This window comes from Ranitomeya imitator, chromosome 6 (genome assembly GCF_032444005.1).
Source record: "Ranitomeya imitator isolate aRanImi1 chromosome 6, aRanImi1.pri, whole genome shotgun sequence".
Taxonomy (NCBI): domain Eukaryota; kingdom Metazoa; phylum Chordata; class Amphibia; order Anura; family Dendrobatidae; genus Ranitomeya; species Ranitomeya imitator.
Window position 1 is genome coordinate 207529402 of NC_091287.1, and position 18364 is coordinate 207547765.

At 45.2% G+C, this 18364-nt stretch overlaps 1 protein-coding gene across 2 annotated transcripts in view; it reads left to right on the forward strand.

The window, feature by feature from the left end:
- The window catches only part of ERP44 (endoplasmic reticulum protein 44), a 380772-nt gene that overhangs the window by 328796 nt on the left and 33612 nt on the right, over nucleotides 1-18364 (forward strand). For both annotated transcript variants that reach the window (XM_069730447.1, XM_069730448.1), the window contains one exon: nucleotides 4439-4580. In XM_069730447.1, the coding sequence (XP_069586548.1) occupies nucleotides 4439-4580 (142 nt within the window). The remainder of the gene's footprint in view (nucleotides 1-4438; nucleotides 4581-18364) is intronic.

Below are 18364 nucleotides of genomic sequence, written 5' to 3' on the forward strand. Positions count from 1 at the left end.
CATGCAATAGGATCTGCAGGACATGCTGGGAGTTACAGTTCTCCCATGGGATCTTAAAGCCACACTTCAGTGTTATTTTTCAGTGCTAAAGTGGTGCTTTAAATATAAGCCCTGTGCCCCCATTCTTACTCGCCCTCCAGCGTCTTCATATAGTACTTTACAGACACCACACTTGTCCCCCAGCACCATCTTCTACTTGTAGCTTCCAACATAACATACTATTATATATAATAACACCACATATGAGAGTATGTTATTAAATATTTTACCACATTTTGTTTGCTTTAAATATTTTTTTCCCTATTTTCCACCTCTAAAACATAGGTTGGTCTTATAGTCCGAAAAATATGGTACGTTTTTTGACCACCACAACATTGCAATAAAATGCAACAAGAAGTGATCAAAACATTGCATCTACCCCAAAATTGGATCTGTAAAAACATCTGCTCAGGGTGTAAAAAATAAGCCCCATGTTCCGAAAGATGAAAACATTACAGGTCACAGAAAATGGCTATTTTTTTTTCTTACAAATTTCTAGATTTTTTTCACAATTTAACCCCTTCCCGACCCATGACGCCACGTAGGCGTCATGAAAGTCAGTGCCAATCCGACCCATGACGCCTATGTGGCGTCATGCAAAGATCGCATCCCTGCAGATCGGGTAAAAGGGACAGGGGGAGTGGTACTTTAGCCCAGGAGGGGTGGCTTCACCCCCCCGTGGCTACGATCGCTCTGATTGGCTGTTGAAAGTAAAACTGCCAATCGGAGCGATTTGTAATATTTCACCTAAAAAACTGGTGAAATATTACAATCCAGCCATGGCCGATGCTGCAATACCATCGGCCATGGCTGGAAACACTCATGTGCCCCACCCCACCGATCGCCCCCCCAGCCCTCCGATGTATGTTCCGCTCCCCTCCGTCCTGTGCTCCGCTCCCCCGTCCTCCTGTCCGCTGCCCCCGTGCTCCGATGTCACTCCCCCCTTGCTCTAGGTTTTATCACAGTGATCAAAATAAAAAAAAAAGTAAATGAACCCCCCCCCCCTTTATTACCCCCATAGGTAGGGACAATAATAAAATAAAGAAAAAAAAATATTTTTTTTTACACTACAGTTAGAACTAGGGTTAGGGTTAGGGAATGTGCACACGTATTCTGGTCCTCTGCGGATTTTTCCGCAGCGGTTTTTATAAATCCGCAGTGCAAAACCGCTACGGATTTATCGCGGATATACCGCGGTTTTTCGGCGGATTTCACTGCGGTTTTCTATTGGAGCAGTTGTAAAACCGTTGCGGAATCCGCAGAAAGAAGTGAAATGTGCGGAATGTAAACTGCTGCGTTTGCGCACAGTTTTTTCCGCAGCATGTGCGCAGCGTTTTTTGCAAACTCATGGGAAACTGCTGCGGACCCGCAGCGGCGGAAACGCTGTGGATCCGCAGCGTTTTCCGCATCGTGTGCACATACCCTTAGAATTAGGCTATGTGCACACGGTGTGGATTTAGCTGCGGATTCGTAGCAGTTTTCCATCAGCTTTACAGTTCCATGTAAACCTATGGAAAACCAAATCCGCTGTGCCCATGGTGCGGAAAATACCGCGCGGGAACGCTGTATTGTATTTTCCGCAGCATGTCAATTCTTTGTGCGGATTCCGCAGCGTTTTACACCTGTTCCTCAATAGGAATCTGCAGGTGAAATAAAAAACACTGGAAATCCACGGTAAATCCGCAGGTAAAACGCAGTGCCTTTTACCCGCGGATTTTTCAAAAATGGTGCGGAAAAATCTCACACGAATCCGCAACGTTGGCACATAGCCTTAGGGTTGGAATTAGGGCTAGGGCTGGAAATAGGGTTAAGATTAGGCTTGTGGTTAGGGTTATGGTTAGGGGTGTGTTGGGGTTAGGGTTGTGATTAGGGGTGTGTTGGGGTTAGGGTTAGGATTATGTTTAGGGTTGGGATTAGGGTTAGGGGTGTGTTGGGGTTAGGGCTGTGGTTAGGGGTGTGTTGGGGTTAGGGTTGTGATTAGGGTTATGGCTAGAGTTGAGATTAGGGTTAGGGGTGTGTTGTGGTTAGTGTTGGAGTTAGAATTGAGTGGTTTCCACTGTTTAGGCACATCAGGGGTCTCCAAACGCAACATGGCGCCACCATTAATTCCAGCCAATCTTGCGTTCAAAAAGTCAAATGGTGCTCCCTCCCTTCCGAGCCCCAACGTACGCCAAAACAGTGGTTTACCCCCACATATGGGGTACCAGCATACTCGGGACAAACTGGGCAACAACTATTGGGGTCCAATTTCTCCTGCTACCCTTGTGAAAATAAAAACTGCTTGCTAAAACATCATTTTTGAGGAAAGAAAAATTATTTTTTTATTTTCACGGGTCTGCGTTGTAAACTTCTGTGAAGCACTTGGGGGTTCAAAGTGCTCACCACATATCTAGATAAGTTCCTTGGGGGGTCTAGTTTCCAAAATGGGGTCACTTGTGGGGGGTTTCTACTGTTTAGGCACATCAGGGGCTCTGCAAATGCAACGTGCCGCCCGCAGACCATTCCATCAAAGTCTGCATTCCAAAACGTCACTACATCCCTTCTGAGTCCCGACGTGTGCCCAAACAGTACTCAGGACAAACTGGACAACAACTTTTGGTGTCCAGTTTCTCTTTTTACCCTTGGGAAAATAAAAAAATTGTTGCTAAAAGATCATTTTTGTGACTAAAAAGTTAAAAGATCATTTTTTCCTTCCAAGTTTCTTCTGCTGTGAAGCACCTGAAGGGTTAATAAACTTCTTGAATGTGGTTTTGAGCACCTTGAGGGGTGCAGTTTTTAGCATGGTGTCACTTTTGGGTATTTTCAGCCATATAGACCCCTCAAACTGACTTCAAATGTGAGGTGGTCCCTAAAAAAAAATGGTGTTGTAAATTTTGCTGTAAAAATGAGAAATCTCTGGTCAACTTTTAACCCTTATAACTTCCTAGCAAAAAAAAATTTTGTTTCCAAAATTGCGCTGATGTAAAGTAGACATGTGGGTAATGTTATTTATTAACTATTTTGTGTCACATAACTCTCGTTTAATAGAATAAAAATTCAAAATTTGAAAATTGTGAAATTTTCAAAATTTTAGCCAAATTTCCATTTTTTTCACAAATAAACGCAAAAATTATCGGCCTAAATTTACCACTAACATGAAGCCCAATATGTCACGAAAAAACAATCTCAGAACCGCTAGGATTCGTTGAAGCGTTCCTGAGTTATTACCTCATAAAGGGACTCTGGTCAGAATTGCAAAAAACGGCCAGGTCATTAAGGTCAAAATAGGCTGGGTCATGAAGGGGTTAAGTAAAAAAAAAATACATGTTTGGTATCTGGGTACTCATACAGACCTGTAGTGTCATATTGCCAGATCAGTTTTACCATATAGTAAATAAAAAAAAAATTGGAAATGCACTTTTATTTGCAATTTCATCGCTCTCAAAATGTTTTCTCGCTTTCCAGTGCATCCCTTGACAAAAAATGATTTTTTTCAAAAGTACAACTCGTTCAACAAATACGCAAGCCCTCATGCAGCCATGTGGACTGAAAAATGCATATTGTGCATTTCATGTGATTGCCACTAAAGCAGCAGTCTATGTGAAAACCAAAATTTGTGCAAGTCGCAACACATTTTTCAGATCATAAGACGCACCCCAAATTTTGGGAAGAAAAATAAGAAAAAAATATTTTTTTAATAAAATGGTGGTGCTTCTTATAATCCTTGCATCTTATTGTTTACCGGGGGTGGTGGCTGTAGTGAAGCGAGATGCAGGGTCGCTGCTGGAGGAGGCAGGAGTGGGGTGATGCCGCAGGCTGGGATGAGGGGATGTTCTGATGTGCGGCACGCTGCTGCAGGGGTGTCTACGGTTGCCCGGAGGTTGCTGGCCTGTGCTGAGGGGGGCTTCCAGTGCCCAGCAGTGCTGCGTGGGTGTCCACGCGCTGAAATCTCATCTCTCGAGATCTTGATCCTGAGATCACCATCTGCGCATGTCGCGCCCGGCGGCAGCCATATTACTGGAGATCACAGCACATGGAACCGTGGAAGTGCTGGGGCTCTGGCCTGCCGCAAAAGGTCGGCAGCGCCGGACACCCACGCAGCACCGCTGGGCATCGAAGGCCCCCCGCAGCACAGGCCAGCAACCGCCGGACACCCCCTCATCCCAGCCTGCGTCCTGCACCCACGATCTCGGTAAGGCGTGTTTGCTTTCTAAGACGCACCCCCATTTTCCCCCCAAGTTTGGGGGGAAAACTGCATCTTACAAAGTGAAAAATACGGTATATTTGCTTTTTTTGTTCTTACACTCAAATGTAAAGTTGAACTTTTCAAGATGAAATGAAAAAAACACATTTTACTACACAAATTTCTTTTTCTTTTTTAATTTAATTTAAAGGCTTACAACTTTCTCCTTTTTTCCAGGATCGATAAACTTTCTTCATGCAGACTGTGATAAGTTTAGACATCCTCTTTTGCACATTCAGAAAACTCCTGCAGATTGCCCAGTAATAGCAATTGATAGTTTTAGGCACATGTATGTGTTTTCAGATTTTAAGGATTTATCGTAAGTATCTTTCATACAAATTTTTTTATCTACCATATATGTTTGCCCTATGTTTAAGTTGAGGCATTACTTGATAAACAAATGTATACTTTTACAGCCATTTAATATTGTTGCTTCAGTAAATTCATACATGTGATCAAAATTGTTGGTACCCCTCGTTTAATGACAGTAAAACACACAATAGTCGCAGAAATAACTTGAATCTGACAAAAGTAATAATAAAGGAAAAAAATCTATGAAAATGAACTAATGAAAGTCAGACATTGCTTTTCAACTATACTTGCACAGAATTTAAAAAAAAAAAACCTGAAATTGGCCTGGACAGAAATGATGGTTTCCTTAACTTATTATTTTGTTGCACAATTTTCTGAGGCAATCACTGCAATCAATCGATTCCTGTAACTGTCAATGAAACTTCTGCACCTCACGACAGGTATTTTGGCTCACTCCTCAAGAGCAAACTGCTCCAGTTGTCTCAAGTTTTGAAGGTTACCTTTTCCAGACAGCATGTTTCAGCTCTTTCCAAAGATGATCAATTGGATTTAGGTCAGGGCTCATGGAAGGCCACTTCAGAATAGTCCAATGTTTTCCTCTTAGCCGTTCTTGGGTGATTTTAGCAGTGTGTTTTGGGTCATTATCCTGTTGCAACACACATGACCTGCGATTTAGACCAAGCTTTCTCACACTGGGGGCAGCATATTTCTCTCTAGAATCCCTTGATAGTCTTGAGATTTCATTGTACCCTGCACAGATTCTAGACACCCTGTGCTAGATGCTGCAAAGCAGCCCCAGAACATAGCAGAGCCTCCTACATGTTTCACAGTAGGAACAGTGTTCTTTTCTTGATATGCTTCATTTTTCCGTCTGTGAACATAGAGCTAATGTGCCTTGCCAAAAAGTTCCATTTTTGTCTCATCTGTTCATAGGACATTCTCCCAGAAGCTTTGTGACTTGTCAACATGTAGTTTGGCAAATTCCAGTCTGCCTTTTTTATGATTTTATTTCAAAGATGGTATTCTCCTTGGTCGTCTCCCATGAAGTCCACTTTAGCTCATACAATGATGGATGGTAACATAGTAACATAGCTAGCAAGGCCGAAAAAAGACATTTGTCCATCCAGTTCAGCCTATTTTCCGTCAGAATAAATCCCCAGATCTATGTCCTACTAAAGAACCTAATAACTGTAAGTTACAATTTTGTTACGATCCAGGAAGACATCCAGACCTCTCTTGAACCCCTCAACTGAGTTCACCATCTCCGCCTCCTCAGGCAAGGAATTACAGATTCTCACTGCCTTAACAGTAAAGAATCCTCTTCTATGTTGGTGAAAAAACCTTTCCTCCAGACGCAGAGAATGCCCCCTTGTGACCGTCACCTTCCTTGGTAGAAACAGATCCTCGGAGAGTTATTTGTATTGTTTCCTTATATACTTATACTTGGCTATTAAATCGCCCCTCAGTCATCTTTTTCTAGACAACAGCACCCTACAAGAGAGGGGATCTGCCCACCATCAGGACAGGAGCCTACAGGTTAAAAAGGGGCGGTCCCCCTCGCCTCCTCAGTTTTGGGTTCCTGTCCTAGATGGGAACTGACAGGTAGAACTTACCCGGGTCCAACAGCCTCTGCGCGGTGTCTGAGGGAACGGCAGTGTCGGGGGTGCTCTGCATGCAGACCCCTCCTCAGCTGGAGCCATGGATGTCGCGATCCCAGGGTCCGGGGAAGGCCGCCCTGGGTCATGCGGGCGCAGGGCAGGTGGATCCTTGCGTTCATCCAGGAGTAGCGGCGTGGAAAGCAAAGCGCCCGTGACCCGGAAGCTGATCCAGGTACTTCCGGGGGAGGAGGCATTGCCTAGCCTTCTTAGGATGGTGCCAGCGCTGTGGAAAGCGTGCAGCAAGATGTCCTCTGTGGGGGATACAGAGCACCTACAGGTGTCGGAAGTGCCTGAGCAGCACAGGAAAAGCAGCGGTAGCAGCCGCTCTAGAAGTGGCATCGAAGTGGTACGGGGGCGGCAGCACTCGAGTGCCCCAATGTCACGCAGCGAATCTCCTCCTCCGGAAACGGTACTCCACTAAACAGCTTTCTGTGGTGAGTGTTTGATGTGCACCTAGTGTAGCTGAATTTTCCCATTTTTGTGCTTTGTTTTAGGTTAAAAAAACAGCTAAAACTAAACACAAGCAGTGTGCTTTATGCACAGCACTTTTGCCGGACAGCTATATAAAAAAGCTTTTCCCGGCTTGTATATGCCAGGCCCTAGAAGAAGAGGCTCCCCTCCGTACATTTGATTTAAGAGCTGTTATCAGGGAAGAGATTAAGCCTTCCCTTTAAAAGCAGACGTCATGGAAAAGCTAGTATGGGGTTAAGTTCAGAATCCAGCCCATCTATAGGAGAACAGCGGGATGAATGTTCAGAATCCTCATCGCTATCTTCCTCGGTCGAGGAAGGTAGACAATGTTTCCCTGTAGAAAATATGAACATGTTAGATAAAGCACTACGCACCACCATGGGGGTTGCAGATAATAAAGAATCCAAATCAACCCAGGACATCATGTTTGCGGGTCTGTCAGAAGAATCGCAAGTCATTTCCGGTTAATGATAGTTAAAGATCTTGTTAAACGTGAATGGGACAAACAGGATAAGGGTTTCCTGCAATCATCCGCAAAAAGGAGATACCCTTTTGATGACGAGGTGCTAGCTGAGTGGGTAAAGATCCCTAAGGTGGATACAGCTGTTGCTTCCACATCAAAATCAACCACTCTACCGCTGGAGGATGCAGGCCGCCTTAAAGATCCATCCGACAGGAAGGCTGATATGTTCTTAAAGAAGGTTTTCGAGTTGTCGGCCGGAGCCTTTAAACCGGCAATTGCTAGCACCTGCACTGCCAGATCCGTTATGGTTTGGGTGGGTCAGCTGGAAGAGCAGCTAAAGGCCAAGATTCCTAGAGACAAGTTACTTGATTCTCTCTTTTTCAAATCCGTGAAGGAGTGGTGTATCTGGCGGACGCGTCAGTAGACTCTTTAAAACTGGCGGCCAGATGTGCGGGTCTCTCAAACGCTGCCCAACGTGCACTCTGGCTTAAAGGGAACCTGTCACCTGAATTTGGCGGGACTGGTTTTGGGTCATATGGGCGGAGTTTTCGGGTGTTTGATTAAGCCTTTCCTTACCCGCTGGCTGCATGCTGGCCGAAATATGGGATTGAAGTTCATTCTCTGTCATCCGTAGTACACGCCTGCACAAGGCAATCTTGCCTTGCGCAGGCGTGTACGACGGAGGACAGAGAATGAACTTTAATCCAATATTTTGGCCAGCATGCAGCCAGCGGGTAAGGAAAGGGTGAATCAAACACCCGAAAACTCCGCCCATATGACCCAAAACCAGTCCCGCCAAATTCAGGTGACAGGTTCCCTTTAAAAGCTGGAGGTGAGATGCTCAAGCTAGAGCAATGCTATGTGCAATTCCATGCAGGGGTGAGTACTTATTTGGCCCCATGCAGGACGATATCCTTGCAAAGGCAGAAGATAGAAAGAAAGGATTTCCTAAATTATTTAATCCTACTTTCAGAAACGCCTTCAGGAAACGGATACCTTTCTAGGAGACTTATTCAGACCGGGATTGGGAACCGGCAGAGCCAAAGAAGAAAGGTGCATACTTCAGTGGCGCATCAACGTCAAGACGTAGACGCAACTATCGATAAGACGGTCCTCCCAGTGGGGGGCAGATTAAATCATTTTTTTGACCAATGGGCCAAGATAACGTCCAATACTTGGATCTTGAGGATAATTGCGTCCGAGCTGAAATTGGAATTTCGGAGTGTGCCTCCGAATTTATTTGTATTAACAACTTTAAATTCTCCAGATCAGCAGCAGGCCCTAAAAATAGAGATTCGGCAGTTGAGGGAAAAAGAAGTAATTGTAGAAGTCCCTAAAGATCAAGAGGGCAGGGGATTTTATTCTCCCTTATTTATAATTTCCAAGCCTGATGGTTCCTTTAGAACCATCATAAACTGGAGGAAATTGAATACATTTCTACAATATCATACCTTTTAAAATGGAATCCATTAGATCTGCAACTAAAGTTCTATTTCCCTGGTGTTACATGACAGTGCTGGATCTAAAAGATCCTTACTGCCATCTGCCTATTTACAAGGATCACCTCAGGATACCTCAGACTGGCGGTTCGACTAAACGATCAGGTCAGACATTTTCCGTTTACGGCGATGCCGTTTGGGCTGTCTATGGCACCAAGGGTATTTACTAAAGTAATTGCTGAGGTAATGGCCCATCCCCGAGAACGGGATACCCTGGTCATACCCTACTTGGATGATTTCCTGGTAGTGGGAAAATCAGTCATCCAATGTCGAGCCCGTCTAAACTGTATAATATCATCCCTGCAGGGCCTTGGTTGGTTGATCAATTTAAAGAAGTCAAAGCTAAGACCCTCAACTCATCAGACTTTCCTCAGCATCCTTCTGGACTCCAAAGCTCAACTGTGTTTCCTGCCAGAGGACAAAAAGCTAAACATAATTCACAAGGTCATGGCAGTAAGAAGGGATCCAAATCTAACATTAACCCCTTCCCGACCCATGACGCCACGTAGGCGTCATGAAAGTCGGTGCCATTCCGACCCATGACGCCTATGCGGCGTCATGGAAAGATCGCGTCCCTGCAGGCCGGGTGAAAGGGTTAACTCCCATTTCACCCGATCTGCAGGGACAGGGGGAGTGGTAGTTTAGCCCAGGGGGGGTGGCTTCACCCCCTCGTGGCTACGATCGCTCTGATTGGCTGTTGAAAGTGAAACTGCCAATCAGAGCGATTTGTAATATTTCACCTATTATAACGGGTGAAATATTACAATCCAGCCATGGCCGATGCTGAAATATCATCGGCCATGGCTGGAAATACTAATGTGCCCCCACCCCACCCATCGCCCCCGCAACCCCCCGATCTGGCCGGTACACTGCTCCGGCTCCCCTCCGTCCAGTGCTCCGCTCCCCCCCGTGCTCTTGTCCGCTCCCCCCGTGCTCCAATCACCCCCCCGTGCTCCAATCACCCCCCCTGCACTCCGATCCACCCCCCCCCGGTGCTCCGTTCCACCCCCCCGTGCTCCATTCCAGCCCCCCCGTGCTCCATTCCAGCCCCCCCGTGCTCCGTTCCACCCCTCCCGCGCTCCGATCCCCCCCCCCGTGCTCCGATCCCCCCCCCCCGTGGTCCCCCCCACCCCATCATACTTACCGATCCAGCCGGGGTCCCGTCCGTCTTCTCCCTGGGCGCCGCCATCTTCCAAAATGGCGGGCGCATGTGCAGTGCGCCCGCCGAATCTGCCGGCCGGCAGATTCGTTCCAAAGTGCATTTTGATCACTGAGATAGATTATATCTCAGTGATCAAAATAAAAAAAATAATAAATGACCCCCCCCCCCTTTGTCACCCCCATAGGTAGGGACAATAAAAAAATTAAGAAATTTTTTTTTTCCACTAATGTTAGAATAGGGTTAGGGTTAGGGGTAGGGTTAGGGGTAGGGTTAGGGCTAGGGGTAGGGCTAGGGGTAGGGTTAGGGGTAGGGTTAGGGCTAGGGTTAGGGTTTCGGTATGTGCACACGTATTCTGGTCCTCTGCGGATTTTTCCGCTGCGGATTTGATAAATCCGCAGTGCTAAACCGCTGCGGATTTATGGCGGATTTACCGCGTTTTTTTCTGCGCATTTCACTGCGGTTTTACAACTGCGATTTTCTATTGGAGCAGTTGTAAAACCGCTGCGGAATCCGCACAAAGGAAGTGACATGCTGCGGAATGTAAACCGCTGCGTTTCCGTGCAGTTTTTCCGCAGCATGTGTACAGCGATTTTTGTTTCCCATAGGTTTACACTGAACTGTAAACTCATGGGAAACTGCTGCGGATCCGCAGCGTTTTCCGCAGCATGTGCACATACCTTTAGAATTAGGCTATGTGCACACGGTGCGGATTTGGCTGCGGATTCGCAGCAGTGTTCCATCAGGTTTACAGTACCATGTAAACATATGAAAAACCAAATCCGCTGTGCCCATGGTGCGGAAAATACCGCGCGGAAACGCTGCGTTGTATTTTCCGCAGCATGTCAATTCTTTGTGCGGATTCCGCAGCGTTTTACACCTGTTCCTCAATAGGAATCCGCAGGTGAAATCCGCACAAAAAAACACTGGAAATCCGCGGAAAATCCGCAGGTAAAACGCAGTGCCTTTTACCCGCGGATTTTTCAAAAATGGTGCGGAAATATCTCACACGAATCCGCAACGTGGGCACATAGCCTTAGGGTTAGGGTTGGAATTAGGGTTGTGGTTAGGGTTAGGGGTGTGTAGGGGTTAGGGTTGTGGTTAGGGGTGTGATTAGGGTTATGGCTACAGTTGGGATTAGAGTTAGGGGTGTGTTGGGGTTAGTGTTGGAGGTAGAATTGAGGGGTTACCACTGTTTAGGCACATCAGGGGTCTCCAAACGCAACATGGCGCCACCATTGATTCCAGCCAATCTCGTATTCAAAAAGTCAAATGGTGCTCCCTCACTTCCGAGCCCCGACGTGTGCCCAAACAGTGGTTTACCCCCACATATGGGGTACCAGCATACTCAGGACAAACTGCGCAACAATTACTGGGGTCCAATTTCTCCTGTTACCCTTGTGAAAATAAAAAAATGCTTGCTAAAACATAATTTTTGAGGAAAGAAAAATGATTTTTTATTTTCACGGCTCTGCGTTGTAAACGTCTGTGAAGCACTTGGGGGTTCAAAATGCTCACCACATATCTAGATAAGTTCCTTGGGGGGTCTAGTTTCTAAAATGGGGTCACTTGTGGGGGTTTCTACTGTTTAGGCACACCAGGGGCTCTGCAAACGCAACGTGACACCCGTAGACCATTCCATCAAAGTCTGCATTTCAAAAGTCACTACTTCCCTTCTGAGCCCCGACGTGTGCCCAAACAGTGGTTTACCCCCACTCATGGGGTATCAGCGTATTCAGGAGAAACTGGACAACAACTTTTGGGGTCCAATTTCTTCTGTAACCCTTGGGAAAATAAAAAATTCTGGGCTAAATAATTATTTTTGAGGAAAGAAAACGTATTTATTATTTTCACGGCTCTGCATTATAAACTTCTATGAAGCGCTTGGGGGTTCAAAGTGCTCACCACACATCTAGATAAGTTCCTTTCGGGGTCTAGTTTCCAAAATGGGGTCACTTGTGGGGGGTTTCTACTGTTAAGCCACATCAGGGGCTCTGCAAACGCAACGTGACGCCCACAGAGCATTCCATCAAAGTCTGCATTTCAAAACGTCACTACTTCACTTCCGAGCCTCGGCATGTGCCCAAACAGTGGTTTACCCCCACATATGGGGTATCAGCGTACTCAGGAGAAACTGCACAACAACTTTTGGGGTCCAATTTCTTCTGTAACCCTTGGGAAAATAAAAAATTCTGGGCTAAATAATTATTTTTGAGGAAAGAAAACGTATTTATTATTTTCACGGCTCTGCATTATAAACTTCTATGAAGCACTTGGGGGTTCAAAGTGCTCACCACACATCTAGATAAGTTCCTTTGGGGGTCTAGTTTCCAAAATGGGGTCACTTGTGGGGGGTTTCTACTGTTAAGCCACATCAGGGGCTCTGCAAACGCAACGTGACGCCCACAGAGCATTCCATCAAAGTCTGCATTTCAAAACGTCACTACTTCACTTCCGAGCCCCGGCATGTGCCCAAACAGTGATTTACCCCCACATATGGGGTATCAGCGTACTCAGGAGAAACTGGACAACAACTTTTGGGGTCCAATTTCTTCTGTAACCCTTGGGAAAATAAAAAAATTCTGGGCTAAATAATTATTTTTGAGGAAAGAAAACGTATTTATTATTTTCACGGCTCTGCATTATAAACTTCTATGAAGCACTTGGGGGTTCAAAGTGCTCACCACACATCTAGATAAGTTCCTTTGGGGGTCTAGTTTCCAAAATGGGGTCACTTGTGGGGGGTTTCTACTGTTAAGCCACATCAGGGGCTCTGCAAACGCAACGTGACGCCCACAGAGCATTCCATCAAAGTCTGCATTTCAAAACGTCACTACTTCACTTCCGAGCCCCGGCATGTGCCCAAACAGTGATTTACCCCCACATATGGGGTATCAGCGTACTCAGGAGAAACTGGACAACAACTTTTGGGGTCAAATTTCTCCTGTTACCCTTGGGAAAATAAAAAATTGCAGGCTAAAAGATCATTTTTGAGAAAATAATTTTTATTTTTTATTTTCATGGCTCTGCGTTATAAACTTCTGTGAAGCACTTGGGGGTTCAAAGTCCTCACCACACATCTAGATTAGTTCCTTTGGGGGTCTAGTTTCCAAAATGGTGTCATTTCTGGGGGATCTCCAATGTTTAGGCACACAGGGGCTCTCCAAACGTGACATGGTGTCCGCTAATGATTGGAGCTAATTTTCCATTTAAAAAGCCAAATGGCATGCCATCCCTTCCGAGCCCTGCCGTGCGCCCAAACAGTGGTTTACCCCCACATATGGGGTATCAGCATACTCAGGACAAACTGGACAACAATATTTGGGGTCCAATTTCTCCTATTATCCTTGGCAAAATAGGAAATTCCAGGCTAAAAAATCATTTTTGAGGAAAGAAAAATTATTTTTTATTTTCATGGCTCTGCGTTATAAACTTCTGTGAAGCACCTGGGGGTTTAAAGTGCTCAATATGCATCTAGATAAGTTCCTTGGGGGGTCTAGTTTCCAAAATGGGGTCACTTGTGGGGGAGCTCCAATGTTTAGGCACACAGGGGCTCTCCAAACGCGACATGGTGTCCGCTAACAATTGGAGCTAATTTTCCATTCAAAAAGTCAAATGGCGCGCCTTCCCTTCCGAGCCCTGCCGAGTGCCCAAACAGTGGTTTACCCCCACATATGAGGTATCGGCGTACTCGGGAGAAATTGCCCAACAAATTTTATGATCCATTTTATCCTACTGCCCATGTGAAAATGAAAAAATTGAGGCGAAAATAATTTTTTTGTGAAAAAAAAGTACTTTTTCATTTTTACAGATCAATTTGTGAAGCACCTGAGGGTTTAAAGTGCTCACTAGGCATCTAAATAAGTTCCTTGGGGGGTCTAGTTTCCAAAATGGGGTCACTTGTGGGGGAGCGCCAATGTTTAGGCACACAGGAGCTATCCAAACGCGACATGGTGTCCGCTAACGATGGAAATAATTTTTCATTCAAAAAGTCAAATGGCGCTCCTTCCCTTCCGAGCCTTTCCATGTGCCCAAACAGTGGTTTACCCCCACATGTGAGGTATTGGTGTACTCAGGAGAAATTGCCCAACACATTTTAGGATCCATTTTATCCTGTTGCCCATGTGAAAATGAAAAAATTGAGGCTAAAAGAATTTTTTTGTGAAAAAAAAGTACTTTTTCATTTTTACGGATCAATTTGTGAAGCACCTGGGGGTTCAAAGTGCTCACTATGCATCTAGATAAGTTCCTTGGGGCATCTAGTTTCCAAAATGGGGTCACTTGTGGGGGAGCTCCAATTTTTAGGCACACGGGGGCTTTCCAAACGTGACATGGTGTCCACTAAAGAGTGGAGCCAATTTTTGATTCAAAAAGTCAAATGGCGCTCCTTCCCTTCCAAGCCCTGCCATGCGCCCAAACAGTGGTTCACCCCAACATATGAGGTATCAGTGTACTCAGGACAAATTGGACAACAACTTTCGTGGTTCAGTTTCTCCTTTTACCATTGGGAAAATAAAAAAATTGTTGCTAAAAGATAATTTTTGTGACTAAAAAGTTAAATGTTCATTTTTTCCTTCCATGTTGCTTCTGCTGCTGTGAAGCACCTGAAGGGTTAATAAACTTCTTGAATGTGGTTTTGAGTACCTTGAGGGGTGCAGTTTTTAGAATGGTGTCACTTTTGGGTATTTTCAGCCATATAGACCCCTCAAACTGACTTCAAATGTGAGGTGGTCCCTAAAAAAAATGGTTTTGTAAATTTCGTTGTAAAAATGACAAATCACTGGTGAAATTTTAACCCTTATAACTTCCTAACAAAAAAAAATTTTGTTTCCAAAATTGTGCTGATGTAAAGTAAACATGTGGGAAATGTTATTTATTAACTATTTTGTGTCACATATCTCTCTGGTTTAACAGAATAAAAATTCAAAATGTGAAAATTGCAAAATTTTCAAAATTTTCGCCAAATTTCCGTTTTTATCACAAATAAACGCAGAATTTATTGACCTAAATTTACCACTAACATGAAGCCCAATATGTCACGAAAAAACAATCTCAGAACCGCTAGGATCCGTTGAAGCGTTCCTGAGTTATTACCTCATAAAGGGACACTGGTCAGAATTGCAAAAAACGGCAAGGTCTTTAAGGTCAAAATAGGCTGGGTCATGAAGGGGTTAAGGGAAGCTATGTCCTTACTAGGTTCATTGACATCGTGCATACCAGCCGTTCGGTGGACTCAGTCCCACACCTACATGTTACAATCCGAGATTCTCAAAGCAGACAGAACCCTTCAGGGTCACCTAAGTGGAAGACTCAGATTGTCAACCGTCACTCTCAACTATATAATTTGGTGGCTGGACCTTTGCCACTTGTTAAAGGGAGTGCAGTGGGGACAACATGACAGTGGTAGCCTACATCAACAATCAGGAAGCTACAAGATCACAGTCACTGATGTCCACTACAGCAGACATTCTTGCCTTGGCCGAGACTCGCTTCCTTTCTCTATCGGCACTCCACATAAGAGGGGAGCACAATGTGCAGGCAGATTATCTCCGCCATCATTCCCTACGCCAAGGGGAATGGTCACTGAACCGGCAAATTTTCAAACGGGATAGTCCATTTATGGGGTCTCCTGATTATAGATCTTTTTGCCACAAGGAGCAACAGGCAGGTCGGGAAGTGTTCATCACTTCGGGTAGCAGACAGGCCATACATAGTAGACTCCCTGCAGGTTCGGTGGGATTTTCCTCTAGCATATGCATTCCTCCCAATGTGCTTGATTCCTCTGGTTCTCAGGAAGATCAGGGAGGAGAGGGCAAGGGTAATACCAATTGCCCCTTCTGGCCCAAGAGGCCATGGTTTTCTCTACTCAGAGCAATGTCAGTAACCGACCCTTGGGTGTTGCCATCGAGCCCGAAGCTTCTTTCTCAGGGCCCATTCTGTAATCCTCAGGTGGAGGGTTTTCACTTGACAGTGGGGAATTTGAGAGGGAGTTACTGAAGCATATGGGATTTTCGGGGGCGTTAGTTAATACCTTGTTAGGTAGACAGAAGAAGGCCACTTCTAAAAATTTACTGTGAAGTCTGGAAAAAATTTCTAATGTTCCATCAATATCCCCTAACAGATCATGTTCAGCAATTCTGGAATTCTTACAGAAAGGCCAAGAATTGGGGCTGTCAGTAAATACCCTTTAGAGTTCAGGTGTCAGCTTTGGGAGCATTGTATAACAGTAAAAGTGGCGGGAAATAGATGGGTCTCTAGATTCATTAGGGCTAGTGAACGTAGTGACCCGGTACATATTGCTAGATTACCGCCATGGGATTTGAACCTTGTATTGGATGCATTAACAGAGCCTCCCTTTGAACCTTTAGGTTCTGCCTCAATCAAGGTGCTGACCCTAAAACCAGCCCTATTATTAGCCTTAACTTCCGTTAGACGGGTCAGTGATATCCAGGCAGTATCAGTAGACCCTCCTTTTCTAATGGTTTTTCAGACCCAGCATATTTACCAAAGGTAGCTTCTAAGGTTAGGTTCACATTGCGTTAGTGGGTGTCCGCTAACGGACTCCGTTACATGGCGCAATTGTCGCAATTAACGCTATGTAACGGATCCGTTAGCTCACCCATTGACTGCAATGTGCTAACGGATCGCGAACGCATCGCAAACGTATGCCATTTTTGGCATGCGTCTGCGATGTGCCGTTAGTTTCGGACGGACCTCGAACGCTGCTTGCAGCGTTCAGGGTCGTTCCTCGCTAGCGCAGATCGGGCATCTGCGCTAGCGGGATTGCCGAACGCAATCTAAACGGATTGCACTAACGCAATGTGAACCTAGCCTAAATTTCACAGAAGCCAGGAAATCTACTTGCCATCCTTTTACAATAATCCGGTCACAGCAGAATATAAGTTCCATACTCTAGACGTTAGAAGATCAGTGTTAGAGTATTTGGATAAAACACGAGGCTGGAGGCAGAATAGGGCTTTGTTTGTTTCCTTCCAGACTTAAAGGAAGGGGTCGAGTGTTAAAAAGAACTCTCTCGCCAGATGGATTCAAGATGCGATATGTCTTGCCTATTCAGCCAAGGGGGAAACTCCACCAGAAGGGATCAAGGCCCACTCCACTCGAGCTATATCCTGGGCGGAGAAAGCTGATGTCTCCATTGACATAATTTATAAGGCTGCAACCTGGTCATCACCTTCCACCTTTTATAGGCACTACCAGCTTGATCTATCATCCAACTCCAGCCTAGACGTTGGACGATCAGTATTTAATGCTGTGGTCCCTCCCAGGTGAATAGTCTCCTGAAAGTCTCTCGTAGAGTTCTGTCGTGGCGATAGGAAAACCAGTTGTTACTTACCAGTAATAGGATTTTACAGTCAATGACAGCACCCGCACATTCCCCCCATAATTAATTACTGGATTCCTGCACTCTAGTGGAAGGTGTGCATTATAAATTTTACTCTGTAGTGGTGATTGTACCTAGTGTTGTTAAAATGAAGATTATCATGTACTAATTGAACGGCGATTCCCATTATACTCTGAAACACAAACTGAGAAAACGAGGGGGACCTCCCCTTTTTAACATCAGGTTCCTGTCCTGAAGGTGGGCGGATCCCCTCTCTCGTATGGTGCTGTCGTGGACTCTGTAAAATCCTATTACCGGTAAGTAACAACCGGTTTTGCGAATATCTTTCGCTATTGTAGTTTCCCCGTCCCCTTTATTAATTTTGTTGCCCTCCTTTATACTCACTATAATTCCATTATATCCTTCTTGAGCACCGGTGCCCAAAACTGTACACAGAACTCCATGGTCTGTACAGAGGCAGTATAATGCTCTCATCATGTGTATCCAGACCTCTTTTGATTCACCCCATGATCCTGTTTGCCTTGGCAGCTGCTGCCTGGCACTGGCTGCTACAGGCAAGTTTATCATTAACGAGGATCCCCAAGTCCATCTCCATGTCAAATTTACCCAGTGGTTTCCCGTTATGTGTAATGGTGATATTGATTCCTTCTTCCCATGTCTATAACCTTACATTTATCATTATTAAACCACATCTGCCACCTCTCGGCCCAAGTTTCCATTTTATCCAGATCCATCTGTAGCAGAATTTGATATCTAACACTGATGTTCCTTGAGCTTGAAGTTCACCTTTAGTCTGTTTAGAAGTTTTTCTGGGCTCTCTTGTTACCGTTCGTATTATCCGTCTCTTGGATTTGTCATCAATTTTCCTCCTACGGCCACTTCCTGGGAGGTTTGATACAGTCCCATGGATCTTACATTTCTGAATAATTTATGCAACTGCAGTCCCTGGAACATCAAGCTGCTTGGAGATGGTCTTATAACTTTTACCTTTAACATGTTTGTGTGGCGCCCCAGCGTCCTGGTCGTCACAGTAGCATTGCTTTCCTCACGGGGAGAGTGATGTTACGCTTGAAGGTAAAAAGGGATAACTGTAACCAGGTACCACAAACTTGCAACACATTCACAAAGTCAGTCAGTTCTTGCCAGGAAACACTGGATCAGTCTGAGGCAGAAGAGGG